Source organism: Phascolarctos cinereus, unplaced genomic scaffold (genome assembly GCF_003287225.1).
Source record: "Phascolarctos cinereus isolate Bilbo 61053 unplaced genomic scaffold, phaCin_HiC Scaffold_4;HRSCAF=312, whole genome shotgun sequence".
Taxonomy (NCBI): Eukaryota; Metazoa; Chordata; class Mammalia; order Diprotodontia; family Phascolarctidae; genus Phascolarctos; species Phascolarctos cinereus.
This window is the reverse complement of record NW_027555847.1, coordinates 14,334,314-14,356,477: the sequence shown is the minus strand read 5'-3', so window position 1 is coordinate 14,356,477 and position 22,164 is coordinate 14,334,314. Positions and strand designations below refer to the sequence as shown.

The window sequence follows — 22,164 nt, the reverse complement described above, 5'->3', positions numbered from 1 at the left end:
AAACCAGTGGTCAAAGGGGTTAAGTGATTTGTCTGTGATGAAATAGCTAGTAGGAAGGAGGAATGGAAACAAACACTTATTAAGCACCTGTTATATGCCAGGCAATATGCTAAAAGCTTCACAAATATTATGTCATTTGATCTTGGGAGGTAGGTAGTATTGTTATGCCCATTTTACAGTTGGAGACACTGAGGCAGACAGGAGTTTTGTGATTTGCCCAGGGTCCCACAGCCAGTGAGTATCTGAGACTTGATTTGAACTCAGGTCTTCCTGACTTGAGGCTCAGCACATCACCACCTCACTGCTTGTAGTAGTTGGAATTTGGACCCAGATTGTGACTGCAAACCTTATAGAATAAGAAATGTTACATATTAATAATACCTTACACATCATGTCAATTCAATTCAGTTCACCAAACGTTTTATGATTAGTAATAATTAGAAATAGCATCTATATAGTGTTTTAAGTTTGCAAAACATCTTATATACGCTATCTCATATGACCTTCACAACAGTCCTGGGAAGTAGGCGCTTCTAGCATCCTTATTTTACAAATGAGGAAACTGAGGCAGCCAGGGATCAAATAACTTGCCGAGGGTCACACAGCTGGTTATTATCTGTAGCAAGATTTGAATTCTGGTCTTCCTGGTTCTGTCCGCTGCACCCATTAAGCCCTTCTATTTTGTTTTCCTGTATATCACTCGATCCTCACCCATGGCACTGTGAAGTGGTTAGCCTGAGTGTTATCACCTCAGTTTTGCAGGTGAGGAAGCAGACACTCAGGGCACCAGTTGTCTTGACTGCGGTCTACAGCTAGTGTCAAAGATGGGGTTTACACCCGGTTTTTCTTGGCTCCAAGGTCAGCCCCATATTCTCGACCACTAGGTAGGGAATGGATTAAAAAGAGAGAAGTGCAGTGTTCTCGTGTAGCTGGCCTTAGGAAGTGGTGGCATCTGTCACAGCAGTGTGAGGGGGCAGCACTCTGCACCCCGCGAGTGCCGGATCTCCAGACGCGTCATCATGTTAATCATGCTTCATCGTAGCGCGTCCCTGACGGATCAAAGGGTCAGCTCTTGGGAGTAGCAGATGCGGTAAGCAATTAAATGCTCGCTCTTTAAAAACATCTTCAAAGAACGTCAGGCTTTGCTAGAGCCCAAATATGGATTTATGAATACCCTTTTTCTTGATCAAAGTCCAGGATGAAAGGAGCGGGAAATGAGGGCCCAAACTATACAAACTTGTGTTTCAGTCGGGGGTCCTTCGTACCCTCAAATTTTTCTGCCTCATGACGTTGCTACGAGTTTTGAGCCCTAGAGAAGGCCAGCTGTGCAGGAGATGGATAGAGAGGTGTTGTTATTCAGTCATTTCAATTGTGTCTGACTCTGGGGATCCCTTCTGGGGTTTTCTTGGCAAAAATACCAGAGTGGTGTAGTGGTATGCCATTTCCTTCTCCAACTCATTTTACAGATGAGGAAACTGAGGCAAACAGGGTGAAGTGATTTACCCAAGGTCACGCAGCTAGTAAGTGGCTGAGGCTGGTTTTGAACTCAGGTCTTCCTGACTCTAGGCCCAGCACTCTATCCACTGAGCCACCTAGCTGCCCTGCACAGATAGATGGATGGACAGACAGATTGAGAGAGAGAGACAGAGAGAGAAAGGAGGAGGAGGGAGCATTTATTTATTTATAAAAATATTTTTGGTGAGGCAATTGGGGTTAAGTGACTCGCTCAGAATCACACAGTTAGTGAGTGTTGTGTGTCTGAGGCCAGATTTGAACTCAGGTCCTCCTGACTCTAGGGCCGGTGCCCTAACCATTGCACCACCTAGCTAGCCCTAAGGAGGGAGCATTTATTAAATGCGTACTCTGTACCAGGTGCTGTGCTGAATGCAGTAGATACAGATACAAGTAGGATGGTCCCTGTTGTGTCCCAGTGGAGGGCAGGGGTTCTCCTCCTAGGGTGGTGGCCAGGTAGTGAGACCAGGTGGGGTTCTGGGCAAGGTGAAATCGCGCCTCTTCCATCCCAGAGAGGCTCCTGAGGCTGAGTCCAGATCTCAGCCAAGGAGGTAGGAAGGACGGGCGATGGAGAACCGGCGTGGCTTGGGACGTTATTTCCACAGTACATCTTGTTATTTATTGGTCTAGGAAGATTCCTGATGTAGGGGGCTTTCTGGAACTTTCCTTCCTTCCCGGCCTTGGCCTCTGCTGTCCAGACGCTGCCGGCTGCCTTCAGAGCTTCAGACTAGCTTTCCAGTCTCACTCCAGCTTAATAAATGGGCTCCTAAGGCCTCCGGCACTGCATATTTCATCATGTCTTTCAGGCCTGGCTTAATTTCTTCCAGTCTTCAGGTTCCTGGGCTCGCGTTAATGTGACCATATAGATGGTCAGAGGTGGACTAACAGGGGGCAAGTTTGGTTGCAGGGGAAGGAATAGGAACTTTGTGTTCAAGTAATTGGTCCGCTTGAAATTCATGGGAGAACAGGGCACGAGGGCAGCCGTGCACTGTGGGCTTGGGAACAGGTCCAGAGAAAGGGAAGCTGGGATCCCGTGGCTTAGAACTTTGAGGGGACACTAGACACTTAATAGCTGTGTGACCCTGGGCTAGTCATTTAACCTCTGTTTGCCTCAGCGTCCTCATCTGTAAAATGGAGATGATAATAGCATCTAACCACAGGGTTGTTATAAGGATCAGAAGAGATTATTTACGTAAAGGTCTTTATAAGTCTTAAAATACTGTATCAATACTATCTGGCTGTTATAAGGTGGAAGCAAGGCTAGCTGTGTGACCCTGGGCAAGTCTTACTTCACCTTGTTTGCCTCAGTTTCCTCATCTGTAAAATGAGGTGGAGAAGGAAAAGGCAAACCGTTTTAGTATCTTTGCCAAGAAAACCCCAAATGGAGTCACGAAGAGTCAGACACGATGGAAATGATAGAACAACAATTTCTTCATTAGGAATTCTCTACACCCATAAAATCACAAGTCTGCAGCATCCCCACCTCCCAAATAAAAAGTTAAAAGAGCAGGAATTCAAACATGGAATGAGCTGAAGCTGGTGGTAATGGTCCAAACATCCCCCAAGTGACTTTTTTGATGTATCACAGAAAAGAGGAAAGCAAAAGATGGGTGAAGGCCTGCTCACAGTGTAGGAGGATAACAGCAGATGATGAGATGGACCCTGTTCCCCACTTTTATCTCGTTTGTATTTTCTCTGCCCACCAATGTGATCTTTGGACTGGGAGGAACAGCTCAGAGATCAAGGGATTTCCCCCCCAAGGTGCCTAGGCAGACAGCTCCTTCAGGCCCTGGAGGAATTCAGATCACCACTCCAAGACTCAGTGCATGCTGCTGAGGCACTTAAAGACGGTGGCCGGCCTGGCTGAGCCCAGTCTTTGTGGAGGAAAGGTGCCTGGACACTGAATAAGGCTTTGTGGGCTGTTCTTCCGAAAAGGAAAGCAAGAGGAGTTTGCCAATTATAGGCTTCAACCCAGTAGGCTGCTAGGCTTGTGCTGCGAAGGACTTCTCAGGTTTGTCATTGCCTTAATGTTTAAACTCTTGGGAAAGGAGCAATTATTTGTGTCTCATATAAATACTGGGCAGCATGACCCATGACTCAAAGAAGCCCTTTGTTACTGTGATAATAGGTAAGGTTTTCTTCATTCAGCCAATGGATGTTTTCAAGAAAGTAAAGCGATCTGTAGATATAGAGCAAATGAGGCTTGTTTCAAAAGCCTTTTTCCAATTACCTAAACTACAAAAAAAAAATGCAGCAAAGCTCATTATAAAACCTTAATTTAAAAAAAAAAAAGGCCATCCAATCAGCCTCTTCATTTTACAGATGTGGAGACAGATGTTCAGAGAGTTGAGGTGATTCCTGACAAAAATATAGAGAACTCCCAGAAAAGGCTTGTTGGAAAATTCCGTGTATCCCAAAAGTCTTCATGCAGTCTTAGGCTATTAAGTTATTATTAAATTATCTGAATTATGAGATCAGGTATGGTGTCATTAATAGAAGGTCGCTCAGATGACAGCATCGTTCCCTTATGGGCCTGCTGCTGATAACAGTTTGCCTGAATTTTAGTAGGGCTTTTGATGTAGTGTCTGGAGCGTCTTTGTGGACAAAACCAGTGAGTGGATGTGTTATAGGAGGCTGAAGGCTGGACAGGATGGCCTCCGAGGGTCTGTGAAACATTTACATTGCCTTTTTCCTCATCTGGGCACTTGCAGGAAATTAAGTGGCGTGGAAGATGGGGTGTAGTTTTTCATATCTGGGGTAAACAGAGTTTATTCTGTTTTTAAAAGCTACATATGAATTACGCACATGTGTGTAGTACACCCCCTATGCTGGAGAGATATAAATATAAATAAAATATGGTCCCTGCCCTCATGCAGCTCATATTGTAAGATGTGATATGTTGGCAGTTAATTATAAGACATAATAAATGAGTTAGAGAAGAGCAGAACAAGCTTAACTTTTGAGTTGCAAGGTTGAAAGGGGTCCTTCCTGCCTGGCAGGGATTGGGTGGTAGGGGAAAATCAAGGAAGACTCCATGGAGGAGGAGGCATTTGAGCTGAGCTTGAAAGGTAGTAGTGTAGTGGATGGAGAAAGAGCATGTCAGGCACAGGGAAATACCAGGAGCAAAAGGCATATTTGGATAAAGCGTAGTGCTGGTCAAGGTCCATTAATCTGTGATTATAGGGCTGGGAGGGTTGGGTATCTTGAAATTGTGAAGAGCCTTGAATGTCAGGCAAAGTTTGGAGTTTGGTAAGCATCAGAGAGCTGCTAAAGATTCCTGGGCAGAGCAGAGATGTGACCTGACCATAGGGATGATGAATGTGACAGTGATGTGTGAAGGGGCCATTGAAAAGGGAGGCCTCAGGGTCTTAGGATTGTATGTAGAGCCAGTCAAGATCTTACAGACTGTCAGAGTATAAGGGATTTAGAACTAGAAAAGACCTTTATTTGGGGTCATTGAGTCCAGCCCCCCACCCCACCATCTTTACAGATCAGGAACCTGAGGGCAGTAGAAGTAAAGAGACTTGGCACCTGGATTCGCACCCAGCTCCTTTGACTCCCAAGTCAGTGCCCTCTGCACTGACACACACTGCAGGAGGCTCCCTCGGTCGTCGGGGCACGTGGTGATGAGAGCTCTGTACCAGGATTAGTCCCCACAGGATTAATAAAGAGCAGGGGAAGGATGCAAGATAAACTACAGATGTAGGCCTGACCTAAGGCAGCTGGAAGAGGAGGGAGGGGATCGAGGGGGCAGGAGAGGGCACAGCTGGGAGAAGGGACAGAAGCCATGAGACAAGGCGAGGAAGGCTGGCTGGTGCCAGGTGGGCCTTAGGAAGAATGGTATTGCTTATTCGATCGGCAATGGCGAGCCATTGAGGTTTCTGGGAGCGGGGATGTGATCCTAGGAGCCTTTCTTTACATCACAAAGACCAGTCTGGCCATCAGTTAATCCATAAGCATTTTTAAGTGCCTTCTATGGGCCTGGCACTGGGAACACAAATACAAATTAAGCACCTACTATGTGCTGGAGTGATAACCCTCCCCATACCCCCAAAAAAGAGACATTCTTCTCTTCCAGACGCTTCTGTTCTGTTGAGGGAGACAACAGCTACGTGTGTAAGTATAGGAACCAGACCTGTGGCTCACTGGGATAGAGAGCCCTCCCAGGGCGGGTCAGCCAGCGCATTCTGTCTTCAACAGAAATAGACATTCTAGGAGGAGGGAGGAGTTAGATACGGCAAGTTTGTGATCCTGGGAGGACGCTCTGAAGAAGGGACGATTGTGGCTATTGAACTCAAACAGAGGGGAGAGATTGGCTGAATGTATCAGTATGGTGTCATAGGGTCGCAGACCTAGTGCCTGAAGATACCTCCAAAAGACCGTCTGGTCTAACACCCAGAGAAGTCAAGCCACGTCCCCAAGATCACACCGAGGCAGGATTTGAACCCCAGCCCTCAGATTCCCTAGCCATACTCCTTCCGCCGCGCCATGAGATGATACTGAAAAGAGTTCCCTCATGGTTCGCCTGTCCTTGTCTCAGAGCCATTTCTCTGGCCCTTGGATGGAAGAGCTTCTTCCTCTGAAGCTCAGAAATGCTGTTGCATGCCTAACACGTGTACTTAGCTCTGGTGCGTTTTCTTTAGGCAAGGGAATGCATCTGGAGGGAGCTCGATGTCATTCATCAGTCTGTGATGGTTCACAGTGGTGTCCCTGCCTGGGGAGGAGGCCGTGGGCAATCAAGGTTGTCCAGGCTTTTCCCTTGCTGGTGGTCTTCTTGTTCAGAGAGCTGCTGCCCCCTCCCACGAGGGCGGCACTGGCAGGAATGGGGGATGGGAAGGCCTGCCCAGCCTCCCCTGCGTCAGCTCTCGATCCGGAGCCAGCCGAGGTGCCTCCATCCCCGACTTGGTCTGCTCGCAAGGGAAATCTGGCCCAGCCCTGAAAGAAGACCTGCATTCGTTCCAGTTGTGTGCGGGGAAGAGAGTGCATTGACGTTTTCCCCCGATCCCCCATCACAGCTGTGCACAGCTGTTGTTCTCATCGGAGGCTCAGACTACCGATTCTGCGGCTGCATGTGAAACCGAGGCTGGCTCCTGCTCTGTAATGCTCCAGTTGTGATGACCTCATTCAGGCCTTTCTTCTTGGGGTGTGTGTGTGTGTGTGTGTGTGTGTGTGTGTGTGTGTGTGTGTCTGGAAGACAAACCTGCCTGTCTGGGCCCTGCTTGATCTCCTGAATCCCAGCGCGTGGTCACGTTTCTCTCCCTCCTTAATAAACCCTTCTCATTTTATGATTTCGTCACCTGTCCGTTCATCGGGATAGTGGAAATGAAATATTTCTATTTGGAACACCGTAACCACGGGAGGCAGTGTGCTCCCTTTGGAGTCAAGGCCTGAGTGTGAATCCTGACTCTGCTCCCTCCCCAAGCAGCAGATTGGTGGGTTTGGTGTTGAGGAGGAGTCCAAATGCCACCTTTCATATTTGCTGGCTGTGTGAGCATAGACCCCAGTCCCTTCACTGGCAAAGTCGTCTTGAAGAACGTGGGAGTTGACCTCTGAGCCCTGAGGGAAGCCAGTGGACAGAGAGAAAGAGAAAAAGCATTCTGGGCATGCTTGACAGTCAGGGCAAAGGGATGGAGGCAGAAGATGAAGAGTGGTCTGTGAGGGCTGGGGGAAAGACCAGCGTGTGAGGTTAAGAACAGCCAAGGTCCTGCGGTGGAAATGAAGTGTGAGAAAAGTGGAAAGGCAGGAAGGGGCGGGTGGTGATGGGTTGGAGAGGGTCCACTCCCTTCCCTCTACAGATGGGGGGAGATGAAGAACGTGGTGACAAAGCAGGCGATAAGAGGAAGGTGATACAGGGGCCAAGGGGCCTTTTTCCCTTCCTTTGCCCAGAATCTTTCCAAAAAAGCAGTGAGCTTCGTACCCTCAAAATTACTGCCTTAAATCAGACGTCTTATTCCCTTCCTTGAAAAGGAGGACTCTTATCGGAGCTCAAGGACAGTAACTGTCTCTGACTCAGAATCTGCTTAAAATCTTCCATATGACACACTGTATGTCAGAGTCGATCCAAGGGGATTTTGCACAAGGCCCTGTATTTGTTCAGCCAATACAGGTGCACTTAGCCCTGTCCCAGGCATGGCAAGAACTGTAAGAGGAGAGAGACAACATGGACCCCACAACTGAGGCGTTGTCCATCTAGCTAAGGGACAAGATGGTGAGCAGGTAGGGACCAGTCTGACAAGGTAAGTAACTACCCTGTGCATAAGGCCACTTAGTGATGATTGTCAGATTGGAGAGCTGAATTGCAGCCTGTGATTGTGGGAACTGGGAAGAAGTTCTGGAGGGAGAAGGAGGAGGAGGAGATCCAGGTGCTGGTCAGGGGAGGCCTCCTGGACAGGGCAGGACTCTGGCGGGGCCCGGCAGGTGGGGAGGATGTGGCTAGAACCAGGGGTGTCTGGGAAGGATTCACGTCTAATTTGCATGGAGTCCTCTCAGCAAATTTCAATTGAAGTCAGTTTCCTAAAACTCAGTTCTTTTTAAGAAAAAGTTCATTTATTTTCCCCCAAACAAAACCAGTTGTAGAACAGAGCAAATCCTGAAATACAATAAAAGTAAAATGAGCATTTGTTGTTAGTTCTTAGCTTTCTTTTGTTGTCACGATCACTCATGGACCCAAGTCCCTGCAACCAAAAAAGGAGGATGCTGAGACTGGGGAAGGATGTGGGTGGCCCCCAAGCTCCGTCTTGGCCTCTCTTCTCTCTGTAATCTCATAATCAGGAAGCAGCCACAGCTTACTGATGAAATCATCTCCGTGCAGAAGCTGTCGGCCAGGTCCCACATCACCAGCTGCCCCCTGGACACTTCTAAGCACCTCACACTTAGCAGCTCATAAACCGAATCACTCTCCTTTCCCTCAGACTCAGCCTTTTCTGAATGTCCTTATTTCTGCATAGGGCACCTTCATTTTCTAGGGTCCAACTTTCAGAGTAACTCAAGGTTTGAGGAGCCTTTACATTTATTCTCATCACACCGATCCTAAGAGGTAGGTTCTATTATCCTCATTTGACAGATGAGGAAACTGAGGCAAACAGATTTTTTTAAAGTGACTTGCCCAAGGTCATACAACTTGTAAGTGTCTGAGGCAGGATTTGAATTCAGGTCTTCCTGACTGCAGGCCCAGCTCTCTATCCACTGCCACCCATACCTCTCTCTGGACTCCTCACTCTCCCTCCCCCCAGATACCTAATCAGTCACCAAGTATTGTCAGTTCTACTTCCACAGTAGCTCTGGGATGTGTCCCCTTCTCTCGCCTCAGCACCAGGAGCCACTGGTATCTGCCTGCCTCACGTTTCTCCACTCCTCCCTCCACTCAGCTACAAAGAGATATTTCCTCACCGCGTCACTCCCTGCTCAGTGAACTCCAGTGACTCCCTGGGGGCTCTAGGATCAACCATGAGCTCCTCTTCCATTTGGAATTTCAGGCTTTTCACAGCTCGGCCCCTCTTTTCCCTTCTGGGGTTATCATGACTGCCCCTCACACACTCCACTGACTACCTTCCTCACTATTCCTCCTGTACAGCTCTTCATCCCCCATCTCTGGCTGTGTGTCCCCTGCCCAATGCCTGCCTCTCCTCACCTCTGCTTCTTAAAAACTGTAGTTTCAGAGCAGCTAGGTGGCATAGTAGATGGAGCTGCGGCCTTGGAGTCAGGAGGACCTGAGTTCAAATCCATTCTCAGACACACAACACATGACATTAACTAGCTGTGTGACCCTGGGCAAGTCACTTAACCCCCATTGCCTAGGAGAAAGAAAAACAAAGCTGTAGTTTCCATCAAAGTTTGGCTCAAGCCCTGACTTTCTAGGCCTTTCCTAATGCCCCCATCCCCAGCTCCTGTGCCCAGCATCTACTTCGTATTTACTTCTCCTATATTTGGTATATACTTATGTGTGTGTGTGTCATCTCCTCCAATGAAGTAGAACCCGTTGGAGGGCAGGGGCTGTCCTTTTTGTATCATCTCCAGAGCCCTGTACTGTGCCTGGCACATAGCAGGTGCATAAAAATGCTTGCCTGCTTTTTCATTCCTCTCTGTGAAACCAAGGGATTTTCCATCCAGCCATTGAACAATGAGGAAACAGCATGATGATCTAATTAAGAGCTCTGTGCATGTGTGCACTTAATAAATGCTCATTGAATCAGAGAGCGAGTGCCAGGCTGTGTGACAGGAACATTAGCATGGGAAAGAGCCCTGGGCCTTTCTACCAGCAAGTAATAAGTGTCAAGCTTTATTTAAAAGAAAGGACAAATACCAGGCTCCTGTCGATAAGCATTTATTAAGCACCTGCTGTGTGCCAGGCAGTGTGTGAAGCCTTGGGGATACAAAGAAAGTGACAGGCCATCCCTGCCCTCAAGGAGCTCACAGTCTAATGAGGGAGACAAAGTGCAAACAATCTTGCACAAACAGGCTGTGGCTAGGATAAATAGGAAGTGATTAACGCTAGAATTAAGGGGGATTGAGAAGGACTCCCTGTAGAATGGGGGAGGCAGAGGAAGAAGCCCTGGCCACTGACATGCTGTGTGACCTTGAGCAGGAGCCTGCCCCTCTCTGGGCCCCAGGGTTAGACCAGGCATCGGGGAAGGTTCTTCCCAGCCCTAGAATTCTGGGCTCTGTGGGCCTAGGAAGAGTCTCTTCTCAGCTAGACCATCCTCCGTCACCAAGGGAACGTCTGGAAGCTGCTGCCCAAAAGACAGCCTTTAATCTTGTTTCTCATGTTTCTCCCTAGGTTGAATGGAGTATTTATTTTATTCAGCCTTTCTTTCAGAGACTCTTTCCAGATTGCAGGAAGCGGTTAGGTTGGGGAGTGTAGTGGAGAGGTCCCTGGACTTGGAATCAGGAAAACCTGGGTTCAAATCCTGCCTCAGACACTTCTTAACTGTGTGACCCTGGGTAAGGCACTTAACTGCTTCATTTTCCTCATCAGTAAAAATGAGAGTTGAACTTGACCTCTGAGGTCCTTTTCTGGCTCTAAGCCTCTGAAGTCTGTGTCTCTGCAGATGCCTCCTTGACTGGGTCTTTCCAGGCCTTTGATTCTGACAAGTCCTACATTAATCCTCCAGAATTTAGCCTTTCCCCATCTGTATTGATTCATGTTTGTTTAGACCACTTTATAGTGCCATTTCTGTACCATTTTCTAGTCATTGGGTGTTCTGCTCTGTGTGACGCCCCGTGCTAGGCACTGAGGGGAGAACATAAAAGATAAACAGTTGCTGAATTAGAAGGGTCAGCCCTGGATGGGACCTCAGGCACCCCCTACTCTTTCCCCTTCATTTGGCAGATAGAATACTGAGGTCCAGAGAGATGCATCCTGGGTTTGTGAGTTATAGGGACCTTTAGCCCTCACCCCTGAGTCCCAGAGAAGGGAAGAAACTTGTCCAAGGTAATGTAGCCAAGTAAGGACTTGAACCCACATGCTCTGAAACCAAATTCTAGGGTGGCAGACCTTCCATTCCACTCCTGCGTCAGTACTCTTGATTGCATCACACTGGCCGTGTAAGATGAGGCAGCTCAAAGGAAGAGATTGTTCTCTTCATTTTACAGTGTGTTGGGGATGAAGTTCTAGGAATGGAGCAGGTTTGGAGCTGAACCTTGAAACTTCAGACAGGTGGAGATGAGAGAGAGAGAAGATGTGGAAATGGGAAGCTTGGGGAATGGGACCATATTATATAGCTTTGTTTGGTGGGAGCTTGAGGAAAAATCCATAAAGCTGTGGTGGAGCCTGGCAGCCAGTGACCTCGAAGGCCGTGCTCAAGAGTTGGGACGTTACTGTATGTCTAGGAACAATGACGAGTGGTTGAGGGGGCCAGACATGAAGGTGGTTGCACAGCCCTGATCCCTGCTGTTGGAAGGGCCAAGGCGGGTGGGGATCACTTTTGTTCAGCACTGATATGGCGAGCCCCTGGAGAGCAGAGAGACATGGGCTGCCTAGGGAGGGGAGAGCCAGCTCAGGTCAGAACTTCCACGCCGCACAATCAGTAATGACATTAGGCCCGTGAGTGACCACTTCCCTCCTAGCTTGCGCAAGATGGGCAGGCCCAGTCCCCTCCATACATTCTTGAAGTTTTTTGAGCAGGGGATATGTTCACATCTGGCCTCAGACACAAGCTTACATGACCCTGGACAAGTCACTGAACTGTTTGCCTCAGTTTAGTGGAGGAGGAGGAAATGGCAAACCACTCCAGACCCAAATGGGGTCACAAAGAGTCAAACGTGACTGAAAAAGGTGCTAAATATATGTTTCACTTGCCCTCTCAGTTTCTAGTTCTGTTTTGGGTGACTTAGAGACACATTTTCCCTCTGCCCCTACATAAGTAGGCTTTTCTCCCCTTCCTCATTGTGTTTCCCTGGTGGGAAACATGAGGTGGCAGAATTATGAGCCACTCCAAAGCTTTCTTTAGAGTGGCTAAAAGAGGCAGGTTTGCTGAAGGTTAGCTGCAGCAATGTATCTCGAAGTATGACTCGTGGGTCCAGCCTTCTCAAGATCTTCCAGTACAGACTGGAGTCCTGACTACAGCTACCCTGATTCCTTGTTCCACTCTGAGCTGCCAAATGGTTTGCTTACTCTTTTTAAAATCTGCTTGAAAGGGGTCAGAGTTGGGGAAGACATGGGGAAATAACACAAATGCAAATAAAGAATTCCTCTGACACTTTTTTCCCCCCCACATCTTTCAAAGTGTCTTATAGGATTTTTTTAAAAATTATATTCACTTTTAGTTTTCAACATTTACTTCCATAAGCTTTTGAGTTTTAAATTTTCTCCCCCTCTCTCCCCAAGACACGTTAGTGATGTTGTAAGGAAGAATTAGAACCAATAGGAGGAACCACAAGAAAGAGAAACAAAACAAAACAGAAGAAAAAAAATAGCAAATAGTATGCTTCAATCTGCATTCAAACTCCATAGTTCTTTCTTTGAATGTGGATAGCATTTTCCATTATGAGACCTTTCTTAGATCCTTGCATTGTTGGGAAGGGCTAAGTCTATCAATGTTATTCATCTCACAGTGTGGCTGTTACTGTGTACAACATTCTCCTGGTTCTGCTCACTTCACTCAGCATCAGTCCATACAAGTCTTTCCATGTTTTTCTGAAGTCTGCCTTGCTCATCATCACAATAGTATTCCATTACATTCATATACCACAATTTGTTCAGCCATTCTCCAGTTGATGGGCATTACCTCAATTTCTAGGCATAGACCACCAAGAAAAGAGCTACAATAAATATTTTTGTACATGTGGGTCTTTTCCCCACTTGTATGATCTCTTTGGGACACAGCCCTAGAAGTGCTATTGCTGGGTCAAAGAGTATGCACATTTTTATACCTCTTTGGGCATAGTTCCAAATTGCTCTCCAGAATGTCTGGATCCATTCACAACTCCACCAACACATTAGTGTTCCAATTTTCCCACATCTTCTCCAACATTTATCATTTTCCTCTTTTGTCATGTTGACCAATCTGATAGGTGTGATGGTAGTACCTCAGAGTTGTTTTGATTTGTATTTCTCTAATCAATAATGATTTAGAGTATTTTTTCATATGACTATAAATGGCTTTAATTTCTTCCTCTAAAAAATGCCTGTTCATATCCTTTGACCATTTATCAATTGGGGAATGATTTATATTCTTACAAATTTGGCTTAATTCTCTATATATTTTAGAAATGAGACCCTTATCAGAGACATTGGTTGTGAAAATTCTTTCCCAATTTTCTGCTTTCCTTCTAATCTTGCTTGCATTGGCTTTGTTTGTGCAAAAACTTTTCAATTTAGTGTAATCAGAATTATTCATTTTGCTTTTCATAATGTTCTCTATCTACTGTTTGGTCATGAATTCTTCTGTTCTCCGTAAATCTGATAGGTAAACTATTCCTTTCTCTCCCAGTTTGCTTATAGTATCAGCCTTTATATCTAAATCATGAACCCATTTTGACTTTATTTTGGTATATGGTGTGAGATTTTAATCTATGCCTAGTTTCTGCCATACTCTTTTCCAGTTTTCCCAGCAGTTTTTTTCAAAGAGTAAGTTCTTATCCCAGAAGCTGGGGTCTTTGGGTTTATCAAATAGTAGATCACTATAGTCATTGACTACTCTGTGTTGTATACCTAACCTGTTCCACTGATCCGCCACTCTTATTTCTTAGCCTGTACCAAGTGGTTTTGATGATTGCTGCTTTATAATACAATTTAAGATCTGGAACGGCTAGAGGGAAAGAAGGGAAGGAGATGGGCATTGTTTGAACCTTACTCTCATCAGATTTAGCTTGAGGAGGGAATAACATAATCAGTTATGTATAGAAATCTAACTTGCCCTATAGGTAATAGGAGGGGAAAGGGGAAAGAATAGGGAGAGGGGATAGAAGGCAGCAGGGAAGAATGAGTAAGGGGAAAGGGGAAGAAAAGGGAGGGGACTAATAAAAGGGAGGCAGGACTAAGGGAGTCGGTGGTCAAAAGCAAAACACTAGTGAGGAGGGAAAGGAAGAAAGAAAAGCATAAATGGGGGGAAATAGGATGGAGAGAAAGACACAGATAGTAATCTTAAGCGTGCATGTGAATGGGATGAACTCTCCCATAAAATGGAAGTCGGTAGCAGAATGGATTAAAAACCATAATCCCACAATATGTTGTTTACAGGAAACTCATTTGAAACAGAGAGATACAGGGTGAAGGTAAAAGGCTGGAATAGAATATATTATGCTTCAGCTGAAGTAAAAAAATCAGGGGTAGCAATCCTGATCCTCAGACAAAGCAAAAGCAAAAATAGATCTTATCAAAAGAGATAAGGAAGGAAACTACATCCTACTAAAAGGCACCATAGACAATGAAGTAATATCATTACTAAACATATATGCACCAAATGGTATAGCATCCAAATTCTTAGAAAAGTTCAGGGAATTACAGGAAGAAATAGAGAGCAAAACTATGCTAGTGGGGGCCTCAACCTCCTCCTTTCTGAACTAGATAAATCTAACCACAAAATAAGAAAGAAGTTAAGGAGGTGAATAGAATATTAGAAAAGTTAAGTATGGCAGAGAAAATTGAATGGGGATAGAAAGGAATATACTTTTTTCTCAGTGGTACATGGCACCTACACAAAAAGTGACCATGTACTAGGGCATAAAAACCTCATAATCCAATGCAGAAAGGCAGAAATATTGAATGCATATTTTTCAGATCATAATGCAATAAAAATTATGTAATAAAGGGCCATGGAAAGATAGACTAAAAAAATCATTAGAAACTAAATCTAATCCTGAAAAATGAATGGGTCAAACAACAAATCATAGAAACAATCAATAACGTCATTCAAGAGAATGACAATAATGAGACAACATACCAAAGCTTATGAGATGCAGCAAAAGCAGTTCTTAGGGGAAGTTTTATATCTCTAAATGCTTACATGAATAAAATAGAGAAAGAGGAGATCAATGAATTAGGCGTGCAACTAAAAAAAACTAGAAAAGGAACAAATTAAAAATCCTCAATTAAACACCAAATTAAAAATATTGAAAACAAAAGGAGAAATTAGTAAAATTGAAATTAAGGAAACTGTTGAACTAATAAAACTAAGAGCTGGTTTTATGGGAAAAAAAACAATAAAACAGATAAACCTTTGGTTAATTTAGTTAAAAAAAAAAGAAAACCAAATTACCAGTATCAAAAATGAAAAAGAGTGAATTCACCACCAAGAAAGAAAAAATCAAAACATTAATTAGGAGCTATTTTGCCCAACTGTATGCCAACAAATTTGACAATCTTATTTAAATGGATGAATATTTATAAAAATAGAAATTGCCCAGATTAACAGAAGAGGAAATAAAATACTTAAATAATCCCATCTCAGAAAAAGAAATTGAACAAGCCATTGATGAACTCCCTAGGAAAAAATCTCCAAGGCCAGATGGATTTACAAGTGAATTCTATCAAACATTTTTAAAGAACAATTAATTCCAGTACTATATAGACTATTTGGGAAAATAGGCAAAGAAGGAATCTTACCAAATTCTTTTTATGATACAAATATGGTGCTGATACCTAAACCGAGAAGATCAAAACAGAGAAAGAAAATTATAGACCAATTTCCCTAACGAATATGGTGCAAAATTTTTAAATAAAATATTAGCAAATAGATTATAGCAACTTATCACAAAAATAATACACTATGACCAGGTAGGATTTATACCAGGAATACAGGGCTGGTTCAATATTATAAAAAATATTAGCATAATTGATCATATCAACACCAAAACTAACAGAAACCACATGATCATCTCAGTAGATACAGAAAAAGCATTTGACAAAATACAATACCCATTCCTATTAAAAACGCTAGCGAGCATAGGAATAAATGGAGTCTTTCTTAAAATAATAAGTAGCATCTACCTAAAACCTTCAGCAAGCATTATATGTAATGGGGACAAGCTGGAAGCATTTCCAGTAAGATCAGGGGTGAAACAAGGATGTCCATTATCACCACTGTTGTTCAACATTGTACTGGAAATGTTAGCTTTAGCAATAAGAAAAAGAAATTGAAGGTTTTAGAATAGGCAAAGAACAAACAAAGATATCACTCTTTGCAGATGATACGGTGATATACTTAGAGAACACTAGAGAATCAACTAAAAAACTACTAGAAATAATAAACAACTTTAGCAAAGTTGCAGGCTATAAAATAAACCCACATAAATCATCAGCATTTCTATATGTTACCGACAGAGCCCAACAGTAAGAGACAGAAAGAGAAATTCCATTTAAAGTTACTGTAGGCATTATAAAATATTTGGAAGTCTACCTGCCAGAACAGACCCAGGAACTACAGGAACACAATTACAAAACCCTTTTCACACAAAGTCAGATCTAAATAATTGGAAAAACATCAGCTGCTCATGGGTAGGCCGAGCTAATATAATAAAAATGACAATCCTACCTAAGCTAATTGACTTATTCAGTGCCATACCAATCAAACTATCAAAAAATTATTTTATAGTTAGAAAAAATAATAAGAAGATTGATTTGAAATAACAAAAGGTCCAGAATATCAAGGGAACTAATGAAAAGAAATGCAAGGGAAGGTGGCCTAGCCATTCCAGTCTTAAATTGTTTTATAAAGACAAGTTCTTATAAATGGAATATCCCATATAAGGTCATTGCTAGACTCCACAGATGTGAGTCAAGATAAAAATTCACTAAATTCACGTTAAGTCCCTACTATGCTCTAGGCTGTATCCTAAGTCCTAGGGACATAAAGACAAAATAGCCCCTGCCCTCAAGAAGCTATTGGGGAAACCCAACATGAACTTGGGTTAGCAAATTAGTATGTGCAAAATAAGAAAAAGTCACCACAAGAGGGAATAGAAATTAAAATCAAAAGACCGCCTAATAGAGGATTTGGCACTGGGCTTTATCTTGAAGGGAGGGGGAGGGCATTCTAGACCCGGGAGTCAACATAGAAGCTAAAGGTAGAACAATACATGGAAGAGAGGCATGGGGAAATAAAATTGGAAGAATAGGTGGGAGCCAGATGAGAAAGAACCTTAGGTGATAAGATGAGGATTTTGTATTTTACTTTAGAGCAGGGTTTCTTGATTTGGAGTACACAGACTCCTTGGAGGGATCCGCAGACATGGAAGGGTAGAAATTACATCTTCATTTTTACTGACCTCTAGCTGAAATTTAGCATTTCTTTCAATTATTTAAAAACTTTATTCTGAGAAGGGGTCTGTGGCTTCACCTGACTACCAAAAGGGAGGGTCTCTGACCCCCAAAAGGTTAAGAACTTGTCTTATAGACAATAAGGAGCTATGGGTGGTTCCTGAGAAAAGAGGGAGACATCACAGACTCAGAGCTAGAAGGAACCTTGGCAGTCACCTATTGCAGAAGGCCCAGGTTCATTCAGATCCTGCATGGGACTTTGGGCAAATCATTGAATGTCTTTGAGAAGAGCATAGCTGGGGAAATTAAATTTGTTAGTGTTGCAATTTTTGTAGGCTGTCCTTTCGTATACTAAAAAAGAGAGAGGAAATTTGGTATAGCGGAAAGAGCATGGAGTCTCTGGGCCTCGGTTGGACTTGCGTGTCTCCTCCAGCTCTGGTTCTGTGATCCCCTGGTTCCTTCATTTACAGATATGGACATGGAAGAGGTGAGAGTCACAGATAGTGGCAGAGCCAAGATTCCAAACCAGCCCCTCCAAGTCCAGTGTTCTTTCCACCGTGCCCAACTGCCTCTCTCTCAGGAACACGCCTCTTCTTTAGAGGGACACGAGAGCACCGCCTACAGAAACCGTGGCTAATAGCAGTCTAGTATTTCCATTTGATGCTCTGCTTTGCCAGGTTTCTATTTCCATCTACACATTTTCCATTTTCCCCATTTGATCAACATTTCAGCCCCCACCTACCGTCTCTTATCCATTTACCATCACTTGGCATGTGCTTATGCACACATGATTACTGCCATCTGCACCGTCCATGTAGATTGCAGCCATGTTGCCAGTTAAGACATTGGATTGTTTTTTCTTTCTCCCTCATTTGCCTAGCCAACCTCACCCCTTCACTCTTGTGATGGCCTTGAAATGTTTCCTCATCCCCAGGATCACTCATAGGGCCACACATTTGTGGGTTTGGCTTAGTGCTGTCTAATTCTGTTCTCAGATGTGTATGGCACCCTGAGGTTGGCCCTTCATCCCACTCCCAAGAGCAGATTACCCTTCAGCAGGGGACATTTTTCCCAAGAGGGAGAGATCTGCCAGCCTCCATCCCTGCCCTCTCACTGGTCCCACTCTTGACCAACAGCAAAGATTTACGAAAGCCTTCCCAAGGCTTGGGCGTATGCTCTGCCATGACTGAGGATCACAGTGAAGCTGGCTGATCTGAGTGGACTGGGCCCTTTGGTAGCCTTTGTATTTCCAGGCTAGGCAAGGTAGAGAGACTCAAAAAGAAAAGAAAAAAAAACCCACTTGTTCCGAGGGTGGGAATTGAGAAGGGCAGGCTTTTAATTTTAGCAAGTGAAAGTGTTGTTTCAAATCTGCTTTTCAGCTCTTTCCTTTCCCCCACCTCCACTCCACCAAAGGCCCCCTCATTGTCCTAGAAACTGAAACTGTAGAGTTGCCTTGTGACTCAGTGTACTTCCTGTCATCTCTCTCATGCGTGTGGTGGGATGCTTCCCACCAGGTAGATGACACACGTTAGTAGGAGGGCCCACGGCCTTTTCTCAGGTCTCTGTGTCCTTTCCCCAGGACTGGCAGGAGCCTAGGTGAGGTGTGGTCAGTGTGAGTCTCACTTTCCTAACCTCGGGGAGTTTGGGCCAAAGCAGTCTTTGTGGATTGGCCAATGATGCTCAAGATGTTAGAACCATAAAATGCCGGGACTAGAAGGGCCCTTAACATGACCCAGTCCAGCCTTGCCATTGTATATGGGAGGAAGCTAAGGCCTGGAGGTGCAGATGGCTTTCTTGTGCGGTCAGCATTTGCTCCTGGGATGGTTCCCTGTTTTAAGGAGGTCGCTGTGGCGTCATTAGAGTTCACAGAATTGCAGAATTTTTTTCAGAGTTGGGGATGACCTAAGGGACCACTCAGTCCCAGTCACACATGAACAGAAGTCCCCTCTACCACATACGTAACCAGGGATAGTATCATATGTTGGCTTGAAGGTGTAGTGATGAGAGCAGTGGGCTGGGAGTCGGGAAGACCTGAGTTCAAATCCCATCTCAGATCCTTGCAGCCTATGTGACTTTGGGCTTAGCCTTTTGAAGCCTGTTTATTCATCTGTAAATGAATCGGGGGAATTCAGAGGTCTCTAAGGTACCTTCCGGCTCTACATCCATGGTGCTAAAATCCATTAGTCAACGGTCCACAAGCATTTATTAAACACCTAGTGTGTGCCAAGCCCTGGGCATACAAAGAAAGGGGACAGGCAGTGCCTGCCCTGGAGGAGCTCCCAGTTTAATGGAGGAGGTGACAGGTAAATAACTCTGGGCCAACAAGGCCGCCATTTCACTCTCACCATCAGGGAGTTCTTCCTTACCTGGGGAAGATCATCCCTTCATTGCCTCCTTTCCCTTCCCACCAACCTCTGGGGCTGAGCCCCCTCCACAGGCTTTCTAATACTTGGACACAGCTCTCATACCCTGGATCCATCTCACCTTCTCTTCTCCACGGTTCCTTTAGCCAGCCTCCCATGGCATGAGCCCAGGGCCCTTCACCATCCTGATGCCTGTGGAGATGATGGACAGGTAAAGCCACAAGGGTTACATTGATCCCTACATTCATCTCAAGGCTGCTCAAATACCTCGTCAATGCTAATGACCCTTCTAGAGCAGGCTTGGTGTCATGAGATGGTCCTAAGACCTCTGGGAAGCTCTGGGAGCCTTCTCTCAGCAAAACTCATTTGGAATGGCCTTGGCTTTGTAGGGAGAAGTTATTTCCAGGAAGTGACGTCTCTAGCTGGGCCATTGGCTCTCCTCACTCAGGCCCTGCTGTGGTCCAGAATGGTGCCACGGATTCCAGGTGTAAGCTATGGCAACATGACTCAGGACATGCAGGTGAGCCCACAGCCCGGCACATGTGGCCACGATGGCGCAGGGACCAGGTGTCCCCAGTCCATAGCAAGCACTTGACAAGTGCCCTTCCATGGATTGTTCTACGTGCTCGTGATCAAATGGGCGAGGCTGGGCACGCGAGGAAGTTTGAAGCTTCAAGCTGTTTGGCGCAGGAGGCTTGGTCCACCTTCTGTCCCCTCCACAACAAAAGATAAAGAAGTTTCTGTCCAGGCTCACTTTTTTTTTAATCTGCTGGACTCTGCTTTTGCTTTTAATTTTTTAATGATTTTTTTTCCAGCTTAAAAGTATTTTTTAGTATAAAGCAGTTTTTCTTACTAGAACCTACCTGTGTGAGCTACCTACTGCAAACATCCTGTCCCATTTTACAGATGAGGAAACTGAGACTTGGCAAGGTCAAATGACTTGCCTGCAGCCATATGGGTGAGGAGTCCCAGAGCCAGGACTCCAGGCGCTCCCATCTTCCTCCAAAAAACCCCCACCAGCCTTGTAACAAAATGTATAGTCAAACATAAGTTTCCCTCATCAGCCTCAAATTTGTGTCTCATTCTGTATATTTAGTCCTACTACCTTAACAGACTAGAGGAGCCAGCTGCACCACTATGCCTGTAGGTAAAAATTTAGGGTCAGAAATCACAACTGATTTCACAAATAGCAGAGTGGCATGCTGGAAAGACTGTGGCTTGAAATCTGGGCTCTCATACCTCCCACCTGTATATGTGGTTGTGGGCCATGCACTTAGCTTTGCTAAGCCTCAGTTTCCTCATCTGTAAAATGGGTCGTTATTAGAAAAGTGTTCTCTGGGTCTACAAGTGTTATGTTCAGTAGTTCCATTCTCTCCACAGCCCCCTCCTTCTCCAGTGCCCGGCTGGCTTCTAGACTTCAAAGGGAGGCATGTGTGAGGGCTCAACCCAGCAGAGCTGAGTGTCCATGGGCCTGAGGCTCCTTCTGCATCCCATGTCCAAATAGTGAGAGAATGATATACCAGGTGTTTCCTGGGTGCTGTCCCTTAGCATTGGTGTTTGGGATGAAAGGTTGGCTGTGCTCTTGACACCATGAGGTCTAGGACAAGGAAGCCAAGGATTTCTCAGATGACTTGGGGTCCCTACTGCATGTCTCTTGCTCGGCCACTGTCCTGAGTGTGTGGTTTATCCTCACTCTCGTATCTCTGGGCTTTTCTGTGGCCCACCAGGTCCAGACTGATCACAGTAATGTGGTTACAAAGGTTTTGTGTTTTCGTTTCTCTCATCATCTTAGCGTTCAATCAGCTTCCGCAGCGACAGTCGCCCTGACATCCTCGCCCCGCGACCCTGGTCCAGAAATGCAGCTCCCGCGAGCACCAAGCGAAGGGATAGCAAGCTGTGGAGCGAGACCTTTGATGTGTGTGTCAATCAGATGCTTACCTCCAAGGAGATCAAACGTCAAGAGGTAGGTTCTTGGGGCCCCGACTGATCAGTGTGACCGGTCAAGTGGAAGTGATCACTGCCAGGAGAGAGAGATTGCTGCCCTGGCCTTGTGCCGAAACACTCTCCCCAGTTCTTTATCGTGATGCGGGGAGACAGATGAGTGAAAATCTGAACTTTCCCACACAAATAAATGAGTTGTAGACTGTTCAAATTGCTGGTTTAAAAAACAAACAGACAAACCACCATTGAATTCATTTAAATAGTGAGTTCCCTAAATGCACTTAAAAAAATTTTTTTTTAGAAATTTGATTATTATCGGTTAGCCCATGTGTGTCCTAAAGTGAAGAAATAGCAGCATGGTGTGGGGAGGGGGAGAGAAGGAAGGACCTAGGTTCCCTTCTCCTCTCCTCTACCTCCCCAGCTGGCTGTTTTGTATGATCTTGGGCAAAATACTTCACATTCCTGGTGCTCATTTCCTTGTCTGTAGAATCTTCAGGAATGCCTCCAAAGGCCCTTCCAGCTCGAAAGCTGTGAGAGCTTTGTAGCCCTCCTTTGGTCTCTGCTATAATCCTAATCATCTAACTTGAGAGAGCACTTGAAGGACTGCAGAACATTTTACATACATTCTCTCACTTAGCTTCCCAGTAACCC

General features: G+C 45.1%; 1 protein-coding gene across 4 annotated transcripts in view; it reads left to right on the top strand.

The window, feature by feature from the left end:
- Positions 1 to 22,164, top strand: part of ARHGEF3 (Rho guanine nucleotide exchange factor 3) — a 296,463-nt gene that overhangs the window by 247,697 nt on the left and 26,602 nt on the right. For all 4 annotated transcript variants that reach the window (XM_020970560.2, XM_020970561.2, XM_020970564.2 and 1 more), the window contains one exon: positions 21,365 to 21,535. In XM_020970560.2, coding sequence (XP_020826219.1) covers positions 21,365 to 21,535 — 171 coding nt within the window. The remainder of the gene's footprint in view (positions 1 to 21,364; positions 21,536 to 22,164) is intronic.